Source organism: Salvelinus namaycush, chromosome 1 (assembly GCF_016432855.1).
Source record: "Salvelinus namaycush isolate Seneca chromosome 1, SaNama_1.0, whole genome shotgun sequence".
NCBI classification, from domain to species: Eukaryota; Metazoa; Chordata; class Actinopteri; order Salmoniformes; family Salmonidae; genus Salvelinus; species Salvelinus namaycush.
Window position 1 is genome coordinate 63,255,121 of NC_052307.1, and position 17,369 is coordinate 63,272,489.

General features: G+C 44.2%; 1 protein-coding gene across 3 annotated transcripts in view; it reads left to right on the forward strand.

Moving 5' to 3' along the window:
- Window positions 1-17,369, forward strand: part of LOC120046981 (probable C-mannosyltransferase DPY19L3) — a 36,779-nt gene that overhangs the window by 14,859 nt on the left and 4,551 nt on the right. For all 3 annotated transcript variants that reach the window (XM_038992539.1, XM_038992532.1, XM_038992547.1), the window contains exons 4-16: window positions 1,338-1,428; window positions 3,542-3,663; window positions 3,768-3,913; window positions 4,234-4,357; window positions 4,571-4,705; window positions 5,979-6,110; window positions 6,278-6,379; window positions 7,629-7,702; window positions 10,174-10,332; window positions 11,203-11,331; window positions 11,888-11,999; window positions 12,287-12,343; window positions 12,626-12,708. In XM_038992539.1, coding sequence (XP_038848467.1) covers window positions 1,338-1,428; window positions 3,542-3,663; window positions 3,768-3,913; window positions 4,234-4,357; window positions 4,571-4,705; window positions 5,979-6,110; window positions 6,278-6,379; window positions 7,629-7,702; window positions 10,174-10,332; window positions 11,203-11,331; window positions 11,888-11,999; window positions 12,287-12,343; window positions 12,626-12,708 — 1,466 coding nt within the window. The remainder of the gene's footprint in view (window positions 1-1,337; window positions 1,429-3,541; window positions 3,664-3,767; window positions 3,914-4,233; window positions 4,358-4,570; window positions 4,706-5,978; window positions 6,111-6,277; window positions 6,380-7,628; window positions 7,703-10,173; window positions 10,333-11,202; window positions 11,332-11,887; window positions 12,000-12,286; window positions 12,344-12,625; window positions 12,709-17,369) is intronic.

The following is a 17,369-nucleotide window of genomic DNA, read 5'->3' on the forward strand; positions in this document are numbered from 1 at the left end:
TGTACAGTGCATTCAGAAAGTATTCAGACCCCTTAACTTTTTCCACATTTTTGTTACGTTATAGCCTTATTCCAAAATGTATTAAATTATTTATATGTTCTCATCAATCTACACACAATACCCCATAATATAAAAGCAAAAACAGGTTTTTAGAAATGTTTGCAAATTTATTTGAAATAAAAAAACAGAAATACCTTATTCACATAAGTATTCAGACACTTTGCTATGAGACTCGAAATGGAGCTTAGGTGCATCTTGTTTCCATTGATCATCCTTGAGATGTTTTATCCAACTTGATTGGAGTCCACCGGTGGTAAATTCAATTGATTGGACATGATTTGGAAAGGCACACACCTGTCTATATAAGGTTCCACAGTTGACAATGCATGTCAGAGGAAAAATCAAGCCATGAGATCGAAGGAATTGTCTGTCGAGCTCCGAGACATGATTGTGTCGAGCTCCGAGACATGATTGTGTCGAGGCACAGATCTGAGGAAGGGTACCAAAACATTTCATCTGCAATGAAGGTCCCCAAGAACACGGTGGCCTCCATCATTCTTAAATGAAAGAAGTTTGGAACCACCAACTCTTCCTGAAGCTAGCCAAACTGAGCAATCGGGGGAGAAGGGCTTTGGGGGATGTTTTTCAGTGGCAGGAACTGGGAGACTAGTCAGGATCAAGGAAAAGATGAATCGAGCCAAGTACAGAGAGTTCCTTGATGAAAACCTGCTCTAGAGCACTCAGAACTCAGGACCTCAGACTGGGGCGAAGGTTCACCTTCCAACAGGACAACGACCATTAGCATACAGCCAAGAAAACACAAGAGTGGCTTCGGGACAAGTCTCTGAATGTCCTTGAGTGGTCCAGCTAGAGCCCAGACTTGAACCCAATCTAACATCTCTGGAGAAACCTGAAAATAGCTGTGCAGCGACGGTCCCCATCCAACCTGACAGAGCTTGAGAGGATCTGCAGAGAAGAATGGGAGAAACTTACCAAATACAGTTGTGTCAAGCTTGTAGCGTCATACCCAAGAATCACTGCCGAAGGTGCTTCAACAAAGTACTGAGTAAAGGGTCTGAATACTTATGTAAATGTGATATTTCAGTTTAAAAAATGTATACATTTGCAAAAAATTATGGGGTGTTGTGTGTAGATTGAGGGGGAAAAAACTATTTAATCTATTTTAGAATAAGGCTGTAACGTAACAAAATGTGGAAAAAGTCAATGGGTCTGAGTACTTTATGAATGCACTGTTCCTGTTGTTCATATGGAGAACTCATCTTTGTTTTTTTGTGTTGTTTTTATGTTTTGTAAATGTATTTTCATCTCTACTTCAGGAAGTTGAGCGTGAAATCTCCTTTCGGACAGAATGTGGCCTGTACTACTCGTACTATAAACAGATGTTGAGAGCTCCCTCCATACAGCAAGGTATGGTACAATGACTGTTACTCACAGTAGATATAGGCTAACCCCCCCCCTACTCCCACAATCCCCTCAGGTTATTCTACTAGTCATCTCGGGAAAGAGCACAGAGGCTACTGAGAATCATAACCTTTTATGGTCACAAGTGCTCTTTCAGAACTCAATGCCCTGGAAATGAGCCCATTCACTTTTAAAACATTTCCTTCTCTTGTAAACTCTGGACAGTCATCTTTTCGCCCCCTCTATAAAATAAATGTATTTTAATTATGCAGTATTTGCCAAAAGAGAGGTCCTTAAATAGCGAGACAGAGGGCATTGGCATACCAATCGGTCCACTTGTCTGTCTGGTCGGGTCCCTTCATCATTATGTAACGAGGGAGGTATTTGACCAATGGCTTGTTATGTAACCATGGTAACAAAGCTAGTTAAAAGGGAGACAATGAAGAAGAAAAAAACTATGGCATTGTAAGTGACCTGTGTCATACTTTATCTTTTAACAGGACCTCTCAGGATGGGGTGTTGTTGTATTTATGCATGGATATAGCGCAGTCATTTTGCCTGGCTCTAATCAAGGGCCTGGAGCGAAACCTCAGATCTTTGTTGCTATTTTCGAGGTACTGTTTGCTCATACCAAACGTAATTCAATAACGCTCTTGCCCAGCAGACTGGAAACATGATCACACTTTGTTTACATGATTCCATCTGCCCAAGTTTGCGTGATCTTATCCCGGCATCATAACTCGGCAGAGTTAATATGAGATCAGAGTGATGCGTCACCGTTTTTTAGTATCTCACACCCTATAACTCTGGAGAAGTTAGTCTGTTTAGTTTGAATGAGTTGCTGTATTAGTCTATATACTGAAAGTGGACCAGTCACAGAAAGTTTAAAGTAAGTGTCCAGTGAAAATCTCACTTTTTAAAAGTTAAGGACTGTAAAAAAATTAAAAAACTTGCTATTTCCTCATAAAGGATGATGACATCCTCCTGAGGAGGATGAGCTGGCCAATCAGTTGTCTATTCGCATTAATATTTTTAATGAGCGGTTACTCGCCTACACAATAGAGTAGTGAGGAAGAGGAGGAGCTCCGCTGGCCGTTCGTGTCTGGAAGTAATTTAGCCATTGATTACGGCCATTGGCAATTTTCTCTAGTTTTCTCGTGTCAATTAACTTTTTACATTCCTGGATTACTCATTATACCAATAAAGTTAGATTTACTCAACAAATACGATAGTCAGTTTAAAAAAGGTTAAGGGTGCAAGACTGTGTACACATCTGGCTGTGTTGGCAAAATCACTACATATCCCATCGAGCCAATCAGAGAGAGGCTGCCCATTGTCACAGTTCCACGACCAGTCAGAAACATCCAGCTAACCTGATGCCAGTGGATCTCAAAACTGAACTTGGATCCGTGTTAAGTAGCAATGATATCCTTCGCCACCATTGTCTTACAACACGACAGATCGCGCGAACCCGTCAACAAAACAATAAATAATTTTCAAGTTTCTTTCCAGCTAATTTCTTAGTTACATGATTGTACGTATAACTAGCTAAGAAGTTTTGAAGTTGAGGGTGCAGTATTTATGAAGTTTGGCAATGAGGACGAAAACTAGTAGCGTAATTCAGCTAGTTTAGCCGGGGAAAACGAGCTCGGGGCAGGATATACTGTAGCTGTGCACTAGGCTAATTCAGGGCACAGATTGTATTTTTTATGCCATTATATCAGGAAAAAAAGTTTGAACAATTCAGAGACTGAAACGAATACATCAGATGACAAATATTTAACTGGAGCGAATCGATACACAATCCCGAAATCAGCTGTCACTGTCAATAGTAAAACAATGCTTAAAATGACGTTTGATTGAACCTGAATCTAGAAAATGAATGGTGAGGTCAATTCCGGACACGTTGGGCTTCTCCTCACCACTCTGTTCTGTTGTTGTCCACCTAAACCATTCCAACACAGAAAAAACTGCCCTTTAACATACATGATTACCAGTTTTTGGAAGGAGACCTATTTCACTTATATTGTAATTAATTATAGGTCATAATTCATAGAAATCTGGAAACATGGGACAGTTACTTTAAGAAAGAACCTTATTTCTGTCTGTATGTGATCAGGTCTTTCAGAGCTCATCAATGATAATGCCACTGAATCCAAGAGAACCATCAACCTCCTGCAACGTATGAACATCTATCAGGAGGTGTTCCTAGGTGTTCTCTATAGGATTCTACCCATACAGGTAATACAGAGAGCACACATCTACTAACATGCCATTTCAAATAGTAATGGAGATGATTGATGAGATGATTGGTCATTATTTCATGGTTTGTTTGTTTGTTTCAGGCCTACCTGGAGCCAGTGTATTTCTATATCTACACAGTGTTTTCCCTCCAAGCGGTGTATGTCATAGCCCTATTCATCACCAGCTGGCTGCTCAGTGGTTCCTGGCTAGCAGGGGCTCTCACTGGAGTCTGGTACATCCTCAACAGGTATACATCTCACCATGCACACCCAACTAATGATTCATTGTAAGGCTAAACGTATTGGCCTGGTCCCAGATCTGTTGGTGTTTTTGCCTACTTCATTGTCAAGCTAAACATGACACAAGTCCATAAGGACTTGGCAAGAGAGCAGAAGCAGACTGGCATACAGTTTATACAGTTATAGCTACTGGACAAACTTGATGACCTACTGCAAGCTGTCACAAGTCCAATCCTAAAATGCCCACCGATCCTAAATTGACCTAAGTTCTGAATGGACATTTAAATGGTGGTGGTCTGAGTGTTCCATGTGTGTGATTGTGTTCCAGAGTGGACACAACGCGGGTGGAGTTCACTATCTCTCTCAGGGAGAACTGGTCCCTGCCCTTCTTCGCTCTCCAGATAGCTGCCATCACTTGCTACCTGAGGCCTCACCTCAAACCCATCCAGCAGGTAGACACTCACCTAGCAGAGGACACCATCATCTCCTCTGTTCTCTACACGCATACCATTAGACCAGAATAGGAGAATGAAGAGAACATCTGTGGAAATAGACAATGAATCACTATCAAATGAAGTATCTTATCTTAGAAGTTGTTTTGAGGTCAAGTGGCTGATTTTATAATGGGATCTGTGTTCTTCTGTCCACTCCTTTCCTGTGAGCAGAAGGTGGTGTTGTGGCTGATGTTCCTGGCCACGTTGTGCTTCTGCCTCACCTGGCAGTTTAATCAGTTCATCCTGCTGGTTCAGGCTCTCATCATCTTCACCCTGGACTGTCTGGACCTCATCTCCACAGAACAGGTCTGCGACATCATTCCTCTCTCATCATGCATGTTACCATCACAGCATTCAGCCAAATATATGTTGCGTTATTTTGTTCCTAGGAGATTCAATCCGTCACAGATTTAAGGATGATATTAGAGAGATCACGTTCGCTGTGGGTGGCAGCTCAAGCAATCAGGATTGAGGGTTAGAGTTGAGCCGGGATCTGCACATGAAGCTAGGTTCAGGGTTTTGGTTCAAATACAATTGTATTTGTCACATGCGCCAAATACCACAGGCGTAGACTTTTCTGTGAAATGCTTATTTGTGAGGCCTTTCCCTACAGTGCAGAGTAATAGTATATTCAAGGAGTACTGGTACCGAGTCAATGTGCAGGGGTACGAGGTAATTGAGGTAATATGTACATGTAGATAAGGGACTAGGCTATCAGGATAGATCAAAAAACATAGTAGCAGCAGGGTATGTGAAAGCGTGTCTGTCTGTGAGTGTGTCGTCAATATGTGTGAGCGTATGTAGTGTGTGTGTGTGTGTGTGTGTGTGTGTTGGAGTGTCAGTGTACTGTGTGGGTAGAGTCCATTGAGTGTGCATAGAGACTGTGCAAGCGATTCAGTGCCAGACCCCCCCCCCCCCCCCCCCCACGAAAAGTGTCAATGCAAATAGTCTGAGTAGCCATTTGATTAGCAGTGTTATGACTTGCGGATAGAAGCTAGACTTGGCGCTCCAGTACCGCTTGCCATGCGGCAGCAGAGAAAACAGTCTATGACTTGGGTGGCTGGAGTCTTTGACAATTTTTAGGGCCTTCCACCGCCTGGTACAGAGGTCCTGGATGGCACACAGCTCAGCCCTAGTGATGTACCGGGCCTTACACACTACCCTCTGTAGCGCGGATGCCAAGCAGTTGCCATACCAGGCGGTGATGCAGCCAGTCGAGATGCTCTCATGGTGCAGCTGTAGAACTTTTTGAGGATCTGAGGGCCCATGCCAAATCTTTGAGGCTAGGGTTACAGTTGAGCTTAGTGTTTGTAGTTTGGGTTGAGGGTTACAGTTGAGCCAGGATGTGGACATGAAGCTAAGGTTAGGGTTTTAGTTAGGGTTGAGGCTACGGTTAGGGTTGAGCCAGGACGTGGACTTTGTAGCTCAGTTGGTAGACCAGGGTGCTCGTAACGCCAGGTGTAGTGGGTTCTATTCCCAGGACCACCCATACGTAAAATGTATGCTCATATGGCTGTACGTCGCTTTGGATAAAAGAGTCTGCTAAATGGCATATATTATTACCGATTCCTCTCTCCAGGTGACCTGCCTGTACCTAGTCCAGGTAAGCAGCCTGCTGTGCGTGTGGCTGCTGCAGTTCTGTAACTCCATGATCCTGGGCTCTCTGGCTCTCAGCTTCATTGTGGCCGCTCTCTTTGTCAAGCACTTCCAGGTGAGCCCAAACACATACTGTATGTTCCTCTTAAAATCCCAGGGATTTGACTTGGTTTATTTTACAGTCTTGATATACAGTAAGTGCAACATCTGCGGTCATGATACACTGATATGCTGTTTGTATTTTTGAAAGCTCTTTGTCTTTTTGCCTTGTGTTCCATGGAGAGAGGGCTGAAGACAGGAGGTGTCGCAGCACGGCTGGGAAAGCTGCTCCTTCACACCGTCCTCGTCCTCGCACTAACATTCACTATTCATTATTTAGCCAAGGTGAGCCCTGAGACTTGTACTACATCCTCCTCCTCCTGTCACCAGGAATGAAAAAGTCATCTATGTGTGTTACGGGCTGCGGAGAAGCCAGGAGGAAGGCACACAGGAGTCGGGAGGACATTGTGAAAACATTTACAGTACCAGTCAAAAGTTTGGACACGCCTACTCATTCAAGGGGTTTTCTTTATTTTTACTATTTTCTACATTGTATAATAATAATGAAGACATCAAAACTATGAAATAACACGTTTGGAATCATGTAGTAACCAAAAAAAAGTGTTAAACAAATCAAAATATATTTCAGATTCTTCAAAGTAGCCACCCTTTGCAATGATGACAGCTTTACACACTCGTAACATTCTGTCAACCAGCTTCACCTGGAATGCGTTTCCAACAGTCTTGAAGGACTTCCCACATATGCTGCTTTTCCTTCACTCTGCGGTCCAACTCATCCCAAACCATCTCATTTGGGTTGAGGTCAGGTGATTGTGGAGGCCAGGTCATCTGATGCAGCACTCCATCACTCTCCTTCTTGGTAGAATAGCTGTTACACAGCCTGAAGGTGTGTTGGGTCATTGTCCTGTTGAAAAAGAAATGATAGTCCCACTAAGCACAAACCAGATGGGATGGCGTATCACTGCAGAACGCTGTGGTAGCCATACTGGTTAAGTCACTGACAATGTCACCAACAAAGCACCCCCACACCATCACACCTCCTCCTCCATGCAGTGGGAACCACACATGCGGAGATCATTCATTCCCCCGACTTGTTGACTGCTCGATCCACACAGCAGACATTGTGGGCTATGTTAGGAATGCTGTGTTGAACGTGTGGCGTCATTACATCATGTACCTACGTTATATAGCTTTGACATCGGCGTTAAAATAGACATTGGGCCGATGTTGGCATTTTTAGCTAATATCGTCCGATTCCGATATCTTCACTGGTGTTTTTTTGTAGTTTTGATGTCTTCACTGTTATTCTACAATGTAGAAAATAGTCAAAATGAAGAAAAACCCTTGAATGAGAAGGTGTGTCCAGACTTTTGACTGGTACTGTATATCCAGCTGTTTCAAAATACAGCATGTAACTGAAACTTACATGGGAATAACTATGTGTCTGTCATGTACATTATGTTAACTTGCATCTAAGGAATGTTGTTTTTAAATGTCTTGCTGTTTCGTGTTGACTCAGACATGCATAACCTGACCTTATCTCTTTTCCTTGTGTATCTTCATGTTTGCACAGCAAGCGTTGCAGGTCCGATCGGATGAACACATCTTTAAATTCATAAAGTCCAAATTTGGCTTGGGGCCTACCAGGTAGAATGCACTGACTTCCTTCATCATGTTTAAATGATTCACTAATTGACACTTACCTAGTGTAGAATCCTGAGATGATAAAACCCCTTTCATTGATCGCATATTAAATATAATTTATGCACGCGGAGGAAATGTGCTGTGGTCTTTCAGATTAAGTATCCAGCAAACTGAGGGAAATAACTGCTATGTCAATTCTCAAAGCCACAGTGTAACAAGAGCTTGCCAACATCTCTTTCTCGCTCTCTCTGTGTCTCTCTCTTTCTGTGTCTCGCTCTCCTCTGTGTTTCTCGCTCTCTCTCTCCTCTGTGTTTCTCGCTCTCTCCTGTGTCTCTCTCTCTCTGTGTGTGTCTCTCTCTCTCTGTCGCTCTCTTTCTCTGTGTTGCTCTCTTGCTCTCTCTCTCTCTCTCGCTGTGTCTCTTGCTCTCTCTCTTTCTGTGTCTCTTGCTCTCTCTCTTTCTGTGTGTCTCTTGCTCTCTCTCTTTCTCTGTGTCTCTCTCTCTGTGTTTCTCTGTGTCTCTCTCTCTCTGTGTTTCTCTGTGTCTCTCTCTCTCTCTGTGTTTCTCTGTGTCTCTCTCTCTCTCTGTGTTTCTCTGTGTCTCTCTCGCTCTCTCTCTCGCTGTGTCTCTCGCTCTCTCTCTCGCTGTGTCTCTCGCTCTCTCTTTCTGTGTCTCTCGCTCTCTCTCTTTCTGTGTCTCTCGCTCTCTCTCTTTCTGTGTCTCTCGCTCTCTCTCTTTCTGTGTCTCTCGCTCTCTCTCTTTCTGTGTCTCTCGCTCTCTCTCTTTCTGTGTCTCTCGCTCTCTCTCTTTCCCGTGTCTCTCGCTCTCTCTCTTTCCCGTGTCTCTCGCTCTCGCTCTCTCTCTTTCCCGTGTCTCTCGCTCTCGCTCTCTCTCTTTCCCGTGTCTCTCGCTCTCGCTCTCTCTCTTTCCCGTGTCTCTCGCTCTCTCTCTCTCTTTCCCGTGTCTCTCGCTCTCTCTCTCTCTTTCCCGTGTCTCTCGCTCTCTCTCTCTCTTTCCCGTGTCTCTCGCTCTCTCTCTCTCTCTTTCCCGTGTCTCTCGCTCTCTCTCTCTCTCTTTCCCGTGTCTCTCGCTCTCTCTCTCTCTCTTTCCCGTGTCTCTCGCTCTCTCTCTCTCTCTTTCCCGTGTCTCTCGCTCTCTCTCTCTCTCTTTCCCGTGTCTCTCGCTCTCTCTCTCTCTCTTTCCCGTCTCGCTCGCTCTCTCTCTTTCCCGTCTCGCTCGCTCTCTCTCTTTCCCGTCTCGCTCGCTCTCTCTCTCTCTCTTTCCCGTGTCGCTCGCTCTCTCTCTCTCTCTCTCTTTCCCGTCTCGCTCGCTCTCTCTCTCTCTCTCTTTCCCGTGTCGCTCGCGCTCTCTCTCTCTCTCTCTTTCCCGTGTCGCTCGCGCTCTCTCTCTTTCCCGTGTCGCTCGCGCTCTCTCTCTTTCCCGTGTCGCTCGCTCTCTCTCTCTCTCTCTCTCTTTCCCGTGTCGCTCGCTCTCTCTCTCTCTCTCTCTCTTTCCCGTGTCGCTCGCTCTCTCGCTCTCTCTCTCTCTCTTTCCCGTGTCGCTCGCGCTCTCTCTCTCTCTCTTTCCCGTGTCGCTCGCTCTCTCTCTCTCTTTCCTGTGTCGCTCGCTCTCTCTCTCTCTCTCTCTTTCCCGTGTCGCTCGCTCTCTCTCTCTCGTGTCGCTCGCTCTCTCAATTCAATTTTTTTTCTCAATTCAATTCGCTTTATGGGCATGACGTACATATTGCCAAAGCTTATTTTGCATATTTACAATATAAAAAAATTAGAATCAAAATTGTCAACGGGACAACAGTAACAACAATAACCAAGGGTCAAAATAACCATACATTCAACAATAACAATAAGCATACAGTAGAGTACATGTGCAGGTTGATTGGTCTGTCAGACACTGTCCCTCAACTTATGGCAGGCAGCAATGTAGTGCGCTGCCAACCCACAGCTCTCTGCGTCCTCCCCCAACAGGGCGGGTAGCCTATCCTCATCAGAGAGGTCTTTGAAACCTTGAATAAGGGTTTCAAATTTGGGAAAATGACACTCTCTAATTGTTTTATATTTTTGACATTTTGTCAGGAAATGCAGCTCCGTCTCAGGTTCTGCTGTTGTGCAGTGGTTGCACAGCCTTTCCTCGCCTTTCTCTCTCTCTCTCTTTCTGTCTTTCAAATTCAAGCTGCTTTATTGGCATGAAAAACATTGTGTCAATATTGCCAAAGCAACAATGTATACAATATACATTGTAATAAAATTATAAACAATAACAAATAATAATATAAAATGGTAGTTAATAATAATAATACAAAATTTAAAATCTCTGTGTCTCTCTCTCTCTTTCTGTGTCTCTCTCTTTCTGTGTCTCTCTCGCTCTCTCTTTCCGTGTGTCTCTCTTTCTGTGTCTCTCTCGCTCTCTCTTTCCGTGTGTCTCTCTCGCTCTCTCTCATCGTGTCTTTCTCGCTCTCAGAGATTTCGATGCCAGTCTTTACCTGTGTGAGGAAGCCTTTGGGCTGCTTCCCTTGGACACGTTTGACCGCTTGGCTGGCACTCTGCTGGCATACCCTTACCTCGTCACCCTGATTGTGCTCCTGGTGATGCTGGCGCTGGTAACACTGGCCAACCTCTGGTAAGGTGCATTTCCTCCTGTAGCTGTGGACTGAGAATGACGTTCGGAAGAGCCCACATACGGCTGAGTCATGCCCCGGACATAACAGGTCCCTGGCTTCCAAGTGCTCTCAGCCTTAATCCCATGTGGATATTGCAATACTTATCTACATTTTGTTGGGTTGTCATTTATTTTCTTCATTATGTTCCCTTAAATTGCTTCACCATCTGTCATGCTGAGGCCCGTTTTATCCGGCAAAACACTGAGACTGAGTAAAGTTCAAGAGGTTGCCCGTTGGTAACCCACACATCTATCACTTAATCATTTTGAACAAGTCATTCATTATTATTTCTTCTTCTTAATAATTCGTAAAGAGGCTCTCCTTTTTGTGTTTGTATATGCTTTATTTGGACAGTTTCGCCACTGACGGGGAGGTAGATGAGGAGACACCGTAAGAGTCTTTGCACATAACATTTTGATTTAGCCACTCACATGCCACTGCTGTCAGTTTCGTTATTCTCTAGCTGTGTGGAGACCTACTACAACATATTGAGGTAGTGGACGGCAGGCAGCATCACAACAATCCTCTTGAGTCTTCTCCCTAAGGCCCTGTAAATACCTCAGCATGTCACGTCTCACCGTGTTGTTCCTCCCCTGTTTGATGAGAGCTCCTATCCTGCTCCTATCCTTTTTGTCCTGTTCTCATTCCAGTTATCAGAACCCAGTCTGGACCCCCAGGCACTCAACCCTCCCGCGAGCTAATCATTACAGGCTCATTTCAGATACACCAGTTAACCTTTTGGAGGCGAGCGAAAGACAAACTGAATAGTCTGCCTAATGTCTCTCTCGCCTTTTTTATGTATTATGCATCAATGTTTTTCCCATTCTCAGTGATTCTTCAGCGGTCGGGCGTCCGCTGAAAGGCCGGTTCGAGGAGCGGCCGATTTGTATGCGGGCAGATGTCGCCTACAATCTGTTACACACCGTCTTCTTCGGCCTCCTGGCGCTCAGCACCATGAGGTGCGCTCCACTGCTTGTTCAAGAGGATATCTCTCCGGACATGTCTGGAATTTTGCTGATTAACCAATATCTACTTCCTTTATCTCTCTCTCTCTCTCTCTCTCTCTCTCTCTCTCTCTCTCTCTCTCTCTCTCTCTCTCTCTCTCTCTCTCTCTCTCTCTCTCTCTCTCTCTCTCTCTCTCTCTCTCTTTCTCTCTCTCTCTCTCTTTCTCTCTCTCTTTCTCTCTCTCTCTCTCTTTCTCTCTCTCTCTTTCTTTCTTTCTTTCTGTTTAATCTACCCATCTGTCCTTCGTCTGAGTGGGCCTGCCCCTGTTCATTCGATTTTTTTTTTCTCCATTTCTCTCTCTCCAAAACCGCCATCTCCTTGTCTTGCCAAATGTTTTGATCATCACCCCGCTTCCAATTTGTGATGTTTATTTTGCCGCCTCATAATATAAGGAGAACGCTGCTGATAATTTCCTCATAATGCAAAGTACATTTTGCAAAGGTAAGGGGGGGGAGTAGAAATAAGGTGTGTTCTGATCCTTTAAATACACTGTTCTTCTCCTCTCTCCAGAATGAAATATCTGTGGACTGGCCATATGTGTGCCTTTGCTGCCTATGGCGTGTGTGGCAAGGAGCTGTGGTCCCTCTGCCTGAACATGATCCACTGTAACACTAAAACAAAGGTAAAGGCAACAGCTCCGATCCCTAAGGTTTCTTTTAACAGAAGAATGAGCGCCGTACCTGTTAGCGGGTTCTGCGTTCCACCATGAGATGGCCCAGGCCTACACTGAGGCAATAGGAACACATTGAAATGGTAGCTTGCTTGTACTGTGCTGAACAGTTCCAGCCTTATCCAGTAGGTGGCGATATGGTAACAACCAATTTACAACCAAGATGTCCGTAGAGAGAAACTAAGTGTCACAACAGATTGTAATGTTCACCCAGGTAAATTTTCTCTCTCGTTTTGCAGCTGAGACTGATCAGGTACACGGTTCCACTTGCCATTCTGGGATTCCTATATTACAAGGTGAGACATTTGCCTTGCTATGTCATCACAATTTGCAGTACAATATTTTCTCACCCACAGAAATTGCAGTAAATGTGAACTGATATGGAGTTAAAAATGGAAGCAGCTGGTGGCTAGTGTGTTAAGGACTTTGGCTCTCTCCTCCTCTCCTCACTATCAACAGTACAGAGGATTTGGCAGTCATTGGGATGTGTGAATGGATGTGTGATTTATATGAAAGTGGTTATTGTGAGCCGATCTGTTTCTGTGGAGTTTGGTTATTTAGATTATTTTTCTTCATAGTTCTGGCCCAAACTGATGACGGAAGTATCAGAGCTGAGAGAATTCTACGACCCTGACACTGTTGAGCTGATGACCTGGATTAGGTAAAATCCGATGTATTTCTGCTTTAACCTGCGCACATACGCACACATACAGTTGAAGTCGGAAGTTTACATACACTTAGGTTGGAGTCATTAAAACTGGTTTTTCAACCACTCCACAAATTTCTTTTTAACAAACTATAGTTTTGGCAAGTCGGTTAGGACATCTACTTTGTGCATGACACAAGTAATTTTTCCAACAATTGTTTACAGACAGATTATTTCACTTATAATTCACTGTATCACAATTCCAGTGGATCAGAAGTTTACATACACTAAGTTGACTGTGCCTTTAAACAGCTTGGATAATTCCAGAAAATTATGTCATGGCTTTAGAAGCTTCTGATAGGCTAATTGACATAATTTCAGTCAATTGGAGGTTTACCTGTGGATGTATTTCAAGGCCTACCTTCAAACTCAGTGCCTCTTTGCTTGACATCATGGTAAAATCTAAATAAATCAGGCAAGACCTCAGAAAAAAATTGTAGACCTCCACAAGTCTGGTTCATCCTTGGGAGCAATTTCCAAACGCCTGAAGGTACCACGTTCATCTGTACAAACAATAGTACGCAAGTATAAACACCATTGGACCACGCAGCCGTCATACCGCTCAGTAAGGAGACGCGTTCTGTCTCCTAGAGATGAACGTACTTTGGTGCGAAAAGTGTAAATCAATCCCAGAACAACAGCAAAGGACCTTGTGAAGATGCTGGAGGAAACAGGCACAAAAGTATCTATATCCACAGTAAAACGAGTCCCATATCGACATAACCTGAAAGGCCGCTCAGCAAGGAAGAGGCCACTGCTCCAAAACCACCATAAAAAAGCCAGATTACGGTTTGCAACTGCACATGGGGACAAAGATTGTACTTTTTGGAGAAATGTCCTCTGTTCTGATGAAACAAAAATAGAACTGTTTGGCCATAATGACCATCGTTATGTTTGGAGGAAAAGGTGGGAGCCTTGCAAGCCTAAGAACACCATCCCAACCGTGAAGCACGGGGGTGGCATCATCATGTTGTGGGGGTGCTTTGCTGCAGGAGGGACTGGTGCACTTCACAAAATAGTTTTCCTCCCTCATGAAGCCATCTATGTGGATGTATTGAAGCAACATCTCAAGACATCAGTCAGGAAGTTAAAGCTTGGTCGCAAATGGGTCTTCCAAATGGACAATGACCCCAAGCATACTTCCAAAGTTGTTGCAAAATGGCTTAAGGACAACAAAGTCAAGGTATTGGAGTGGCCATCGTAAAGCCCTGACCTCAATCCTATAGACAATTTGTGGGCAGAACTGAAAAAGCGTGTGCGAGCAAGAAGGCCTACAAACCTGATTCAGTTACACCAGCTCTGTCAGGAGGAATGGGCCAAAATTCACCCAACTTATTCTGGGAAGCTTGTGGAAGGCTACCCGAAACGTTTGACCCAAGTTAAACAATTTAAAGGCAATGCTACCAAATACTAATTGAGTGTATGCAAACGTCTGACCCACTGGGAATGTGAAGAAAGAAATAAAAGCTGAAATAAATCATTCTCTCTACTATTATTCTGACATTTCACATTCTTAAAATAAAGTGGTGATCCTACCTGACCTAAGACAGGGAATTGTTACGAGGATTAAATGTCAGGAATTGTGAAAAACTGAGTTTAAATGTATTTGGCTAAGGTGTATGTAAACTTCCGACTTCAACTTTACACACACACGTCCGTAGATGTCAAACAAACGCAAATCAGGTTAGCTTTGTTCCACAGATCAAGTTCCACCATAGTTGCCTGTGACTGCATGTGTTTATGGAAATGTAGATTTGGTGAGCTGTGGCGCATGAATAAGACATGGTCTGGAGAGGACCCAGCTGTTGGCAGCGGTTCAGCCCGTGGCCCAGGCCCCTGTGGAAGGGTTTTATCAAGCCAATCCGTCCTGATGTGATCGGAGATGGATGTGAATTTGGCGTGGCTCCTTGGCTCAGAGAGACTGACTGGGGAGGACAGGCCTTAAAAAGACTCACTCTGTGAAATGACACAGGTTCTCTGCCTCCAGAGAAAATCCAATTTGCTCGGCGGATTAGCGTGTAGCGTTACCTTCACTAGTGCTGGCGCATTAAGCGTCTTGCCATGCGCTAATTACATTTAAGATGAAAGAGTTAAGCAGTGATCGTGTTTCATGAGACTCGGGCATAGCAACGCTGCCCTTGTTTGTAAATTATCACAAATTCAGAGCGAATGTGAACAAAAAAAACATAGGAACATATATTTCTGTCTCATTCACAGTATTTACATGAAGTACTCATTGGTTTGTTGTGGTAATCTTGCCGGGGAACGTACTCGAACATACCTTCTATCCACGGGCACTTTTTAAATAGTTACATTGTAGTAAATCTGAAGAATTCAGGAGGTTTAATCGGTGCAACAGAGATGTTAAGGAGAGAAGAAGACTGGTTTGCTGACTGTCTCTTTTTCAGTTAAAGCGGAGTCTATAAGTCTGTGAGTCCCTCCAGCTTCCTCCTGCTAAATGCACATTCAGAAGTCAGTGGTAGCTCGCCATTGTGTATGAAAATGCTTGATCATTTCTCTCTTGACTTTTCTGGCTCCACTCTTCATGGTGCCCTTTTTAAGTCGTGCTGGTGTCTTGTCATTACTGTCTTTGACAGCATTGTGAGGCACCGTCATCACAGACACCCTTATCATTTAAGCGTTGGCTGCTATGCAATTAATTTCCCCTCTTTTGTTCGGCGGTTAATGTTGTCACGCCATCCTTTTGATTCTGGAAAGCTGAGTTATTTCCGAATGTTGCCTTGTTTTTGAATAATGAAGACAAATGGCGCTTTTGTTTTCCCAGGGAAACTTCTGTCGCTGTAAGAGCGGCTGTTCACTACTGGAACAATGAGGACGTTTTTCGCGCTGTAAACTGTGGATTTCTTCATGTTTTTGATACGCTCATATCCTCCACTTTCACTCCTTGCTAATTGTCGTTCTGTCAGCTTGATTTTTTTCTCTTCCTTATAATTTGTCGAAATTTGAAGTTTTCCCCTTATTATACATAGTCTCCAGAGGATGTCAGTAGCAGTAAGTAAAACTCTGTCTGTCCTCGTATGAACCACAGTTATTCCCCCCCTCAGGATAATATCAATGGAAAGCTTGTGACTTCGCTCACTGTGAAATTGCATTATAATAACATTTTTGCCAACCCTACCTCTCTCAACCGATCAGCCAGTCAATCAATCATCATCACCCTCCGCTCAGTCTCCGGACTCTGTGGCGGTTGAATTGGCCATTATAGTGGCTGGTTGGTGTAACAGCCGATTATCTGTGGCGGTCCATCTCTTCTAGCTGGGAGCAGAGCAGAGCGGTCAGTCAGATAGGATGAGCAGAGCTGTAGGATCTTAGGATGGACGTGACAGGCCCATCTCTGTTTCGATCTCCGTTTCTGCCGTACCTGAGTTCCCTACAAATCCCAGCCGTGAGCACCTCAGAGCTGTTAGCATCCCCCTCCCTCCCGTACCTGCCTCTATTTTAGACATTTTAGTAGGCTATCCTCCTCCTTTACTCTCTGATTCGTAGACACTGAAACTTTCCACCCATCTGTTCTCTTTCTCTCTCTGCCGGCAGCACTACCACTTTAAAGTCTGCATCAACAGGTGTACAATGGTGTTAATTTACTGCATGACATAGTCCCACCTCTGCATGTAGCATAACTAACACACAGGCACATTCATGCATACCAATTTCACGCTTAATCACCATCCGTGTCCTCCTTCTCCAGCTATTAACAGCATTAATACATTTTTATAATGTCACCGGGGCGGCGGGCGTTTAGATAGCAGAATATAAATCTGAAATGAAAAAGAAATCAGCTGAGGTCTGAGGAATCCCACTTGAATATGCAGTAATTAAACGCAAACTCCCACAGAGAGGAAGGAAGTGACCCGGAAGAGCAGGTCAGAGGTCAGCCCCATCACCCCATCACACACAGCCCCGGGTGGTTGGCGATTAGCCCCACAAGCTGCTAATGTTCCTAGCGGGGGCGTCCTATCTCCCCCCAGAGCCCAGAGGAAGCCAGCGGTCTCAACCTATCCCCCCCTTTACTGTGATGTGGATTAGAATGGCAAATCAACATGAGGTTTTTGGGGGAGGAATGGAGGAGCTAATAGCTGCTGTGAAAGAGGCTCTGCTATGACCTCTTACAGAGTTAGTGAGCGATTTGATTTCCTTTTCTAATATATATATATATATATATATATATATATATATATATATATATATATATATACACACTGACTCCTCCACCAGGGGATAGTAAATTAAACTGAAATCATTTAATTCTGTGTGTGTGTGTGCGCGCGTGTGTGCGCGTGTGTGTGCGTGTGTGTGTTTGAGCAAACTACCTTTTTTCTTATGCTCTTTTGTGCTGTTCTCGACTGGCTAATTGATTCGTGAAGTACCTGAACAAAAGCTCGACAGGTGGTTCTCAACCAACTATGTGCACACTGTGCTGCTTGTTCCTGCCCGAAATGACCTGATTCCTCAGTTATTACCAACAATTACCACCAGCATAATTATTCCTGGAAATGGTTGCTATGGGTGGAAACGCACTCTCGCTCCCCACACGAGTGTATCCATGCAATCAGACTTGCCGGGTTGAGGGAGAATGTATACAGACCAGACTGTCA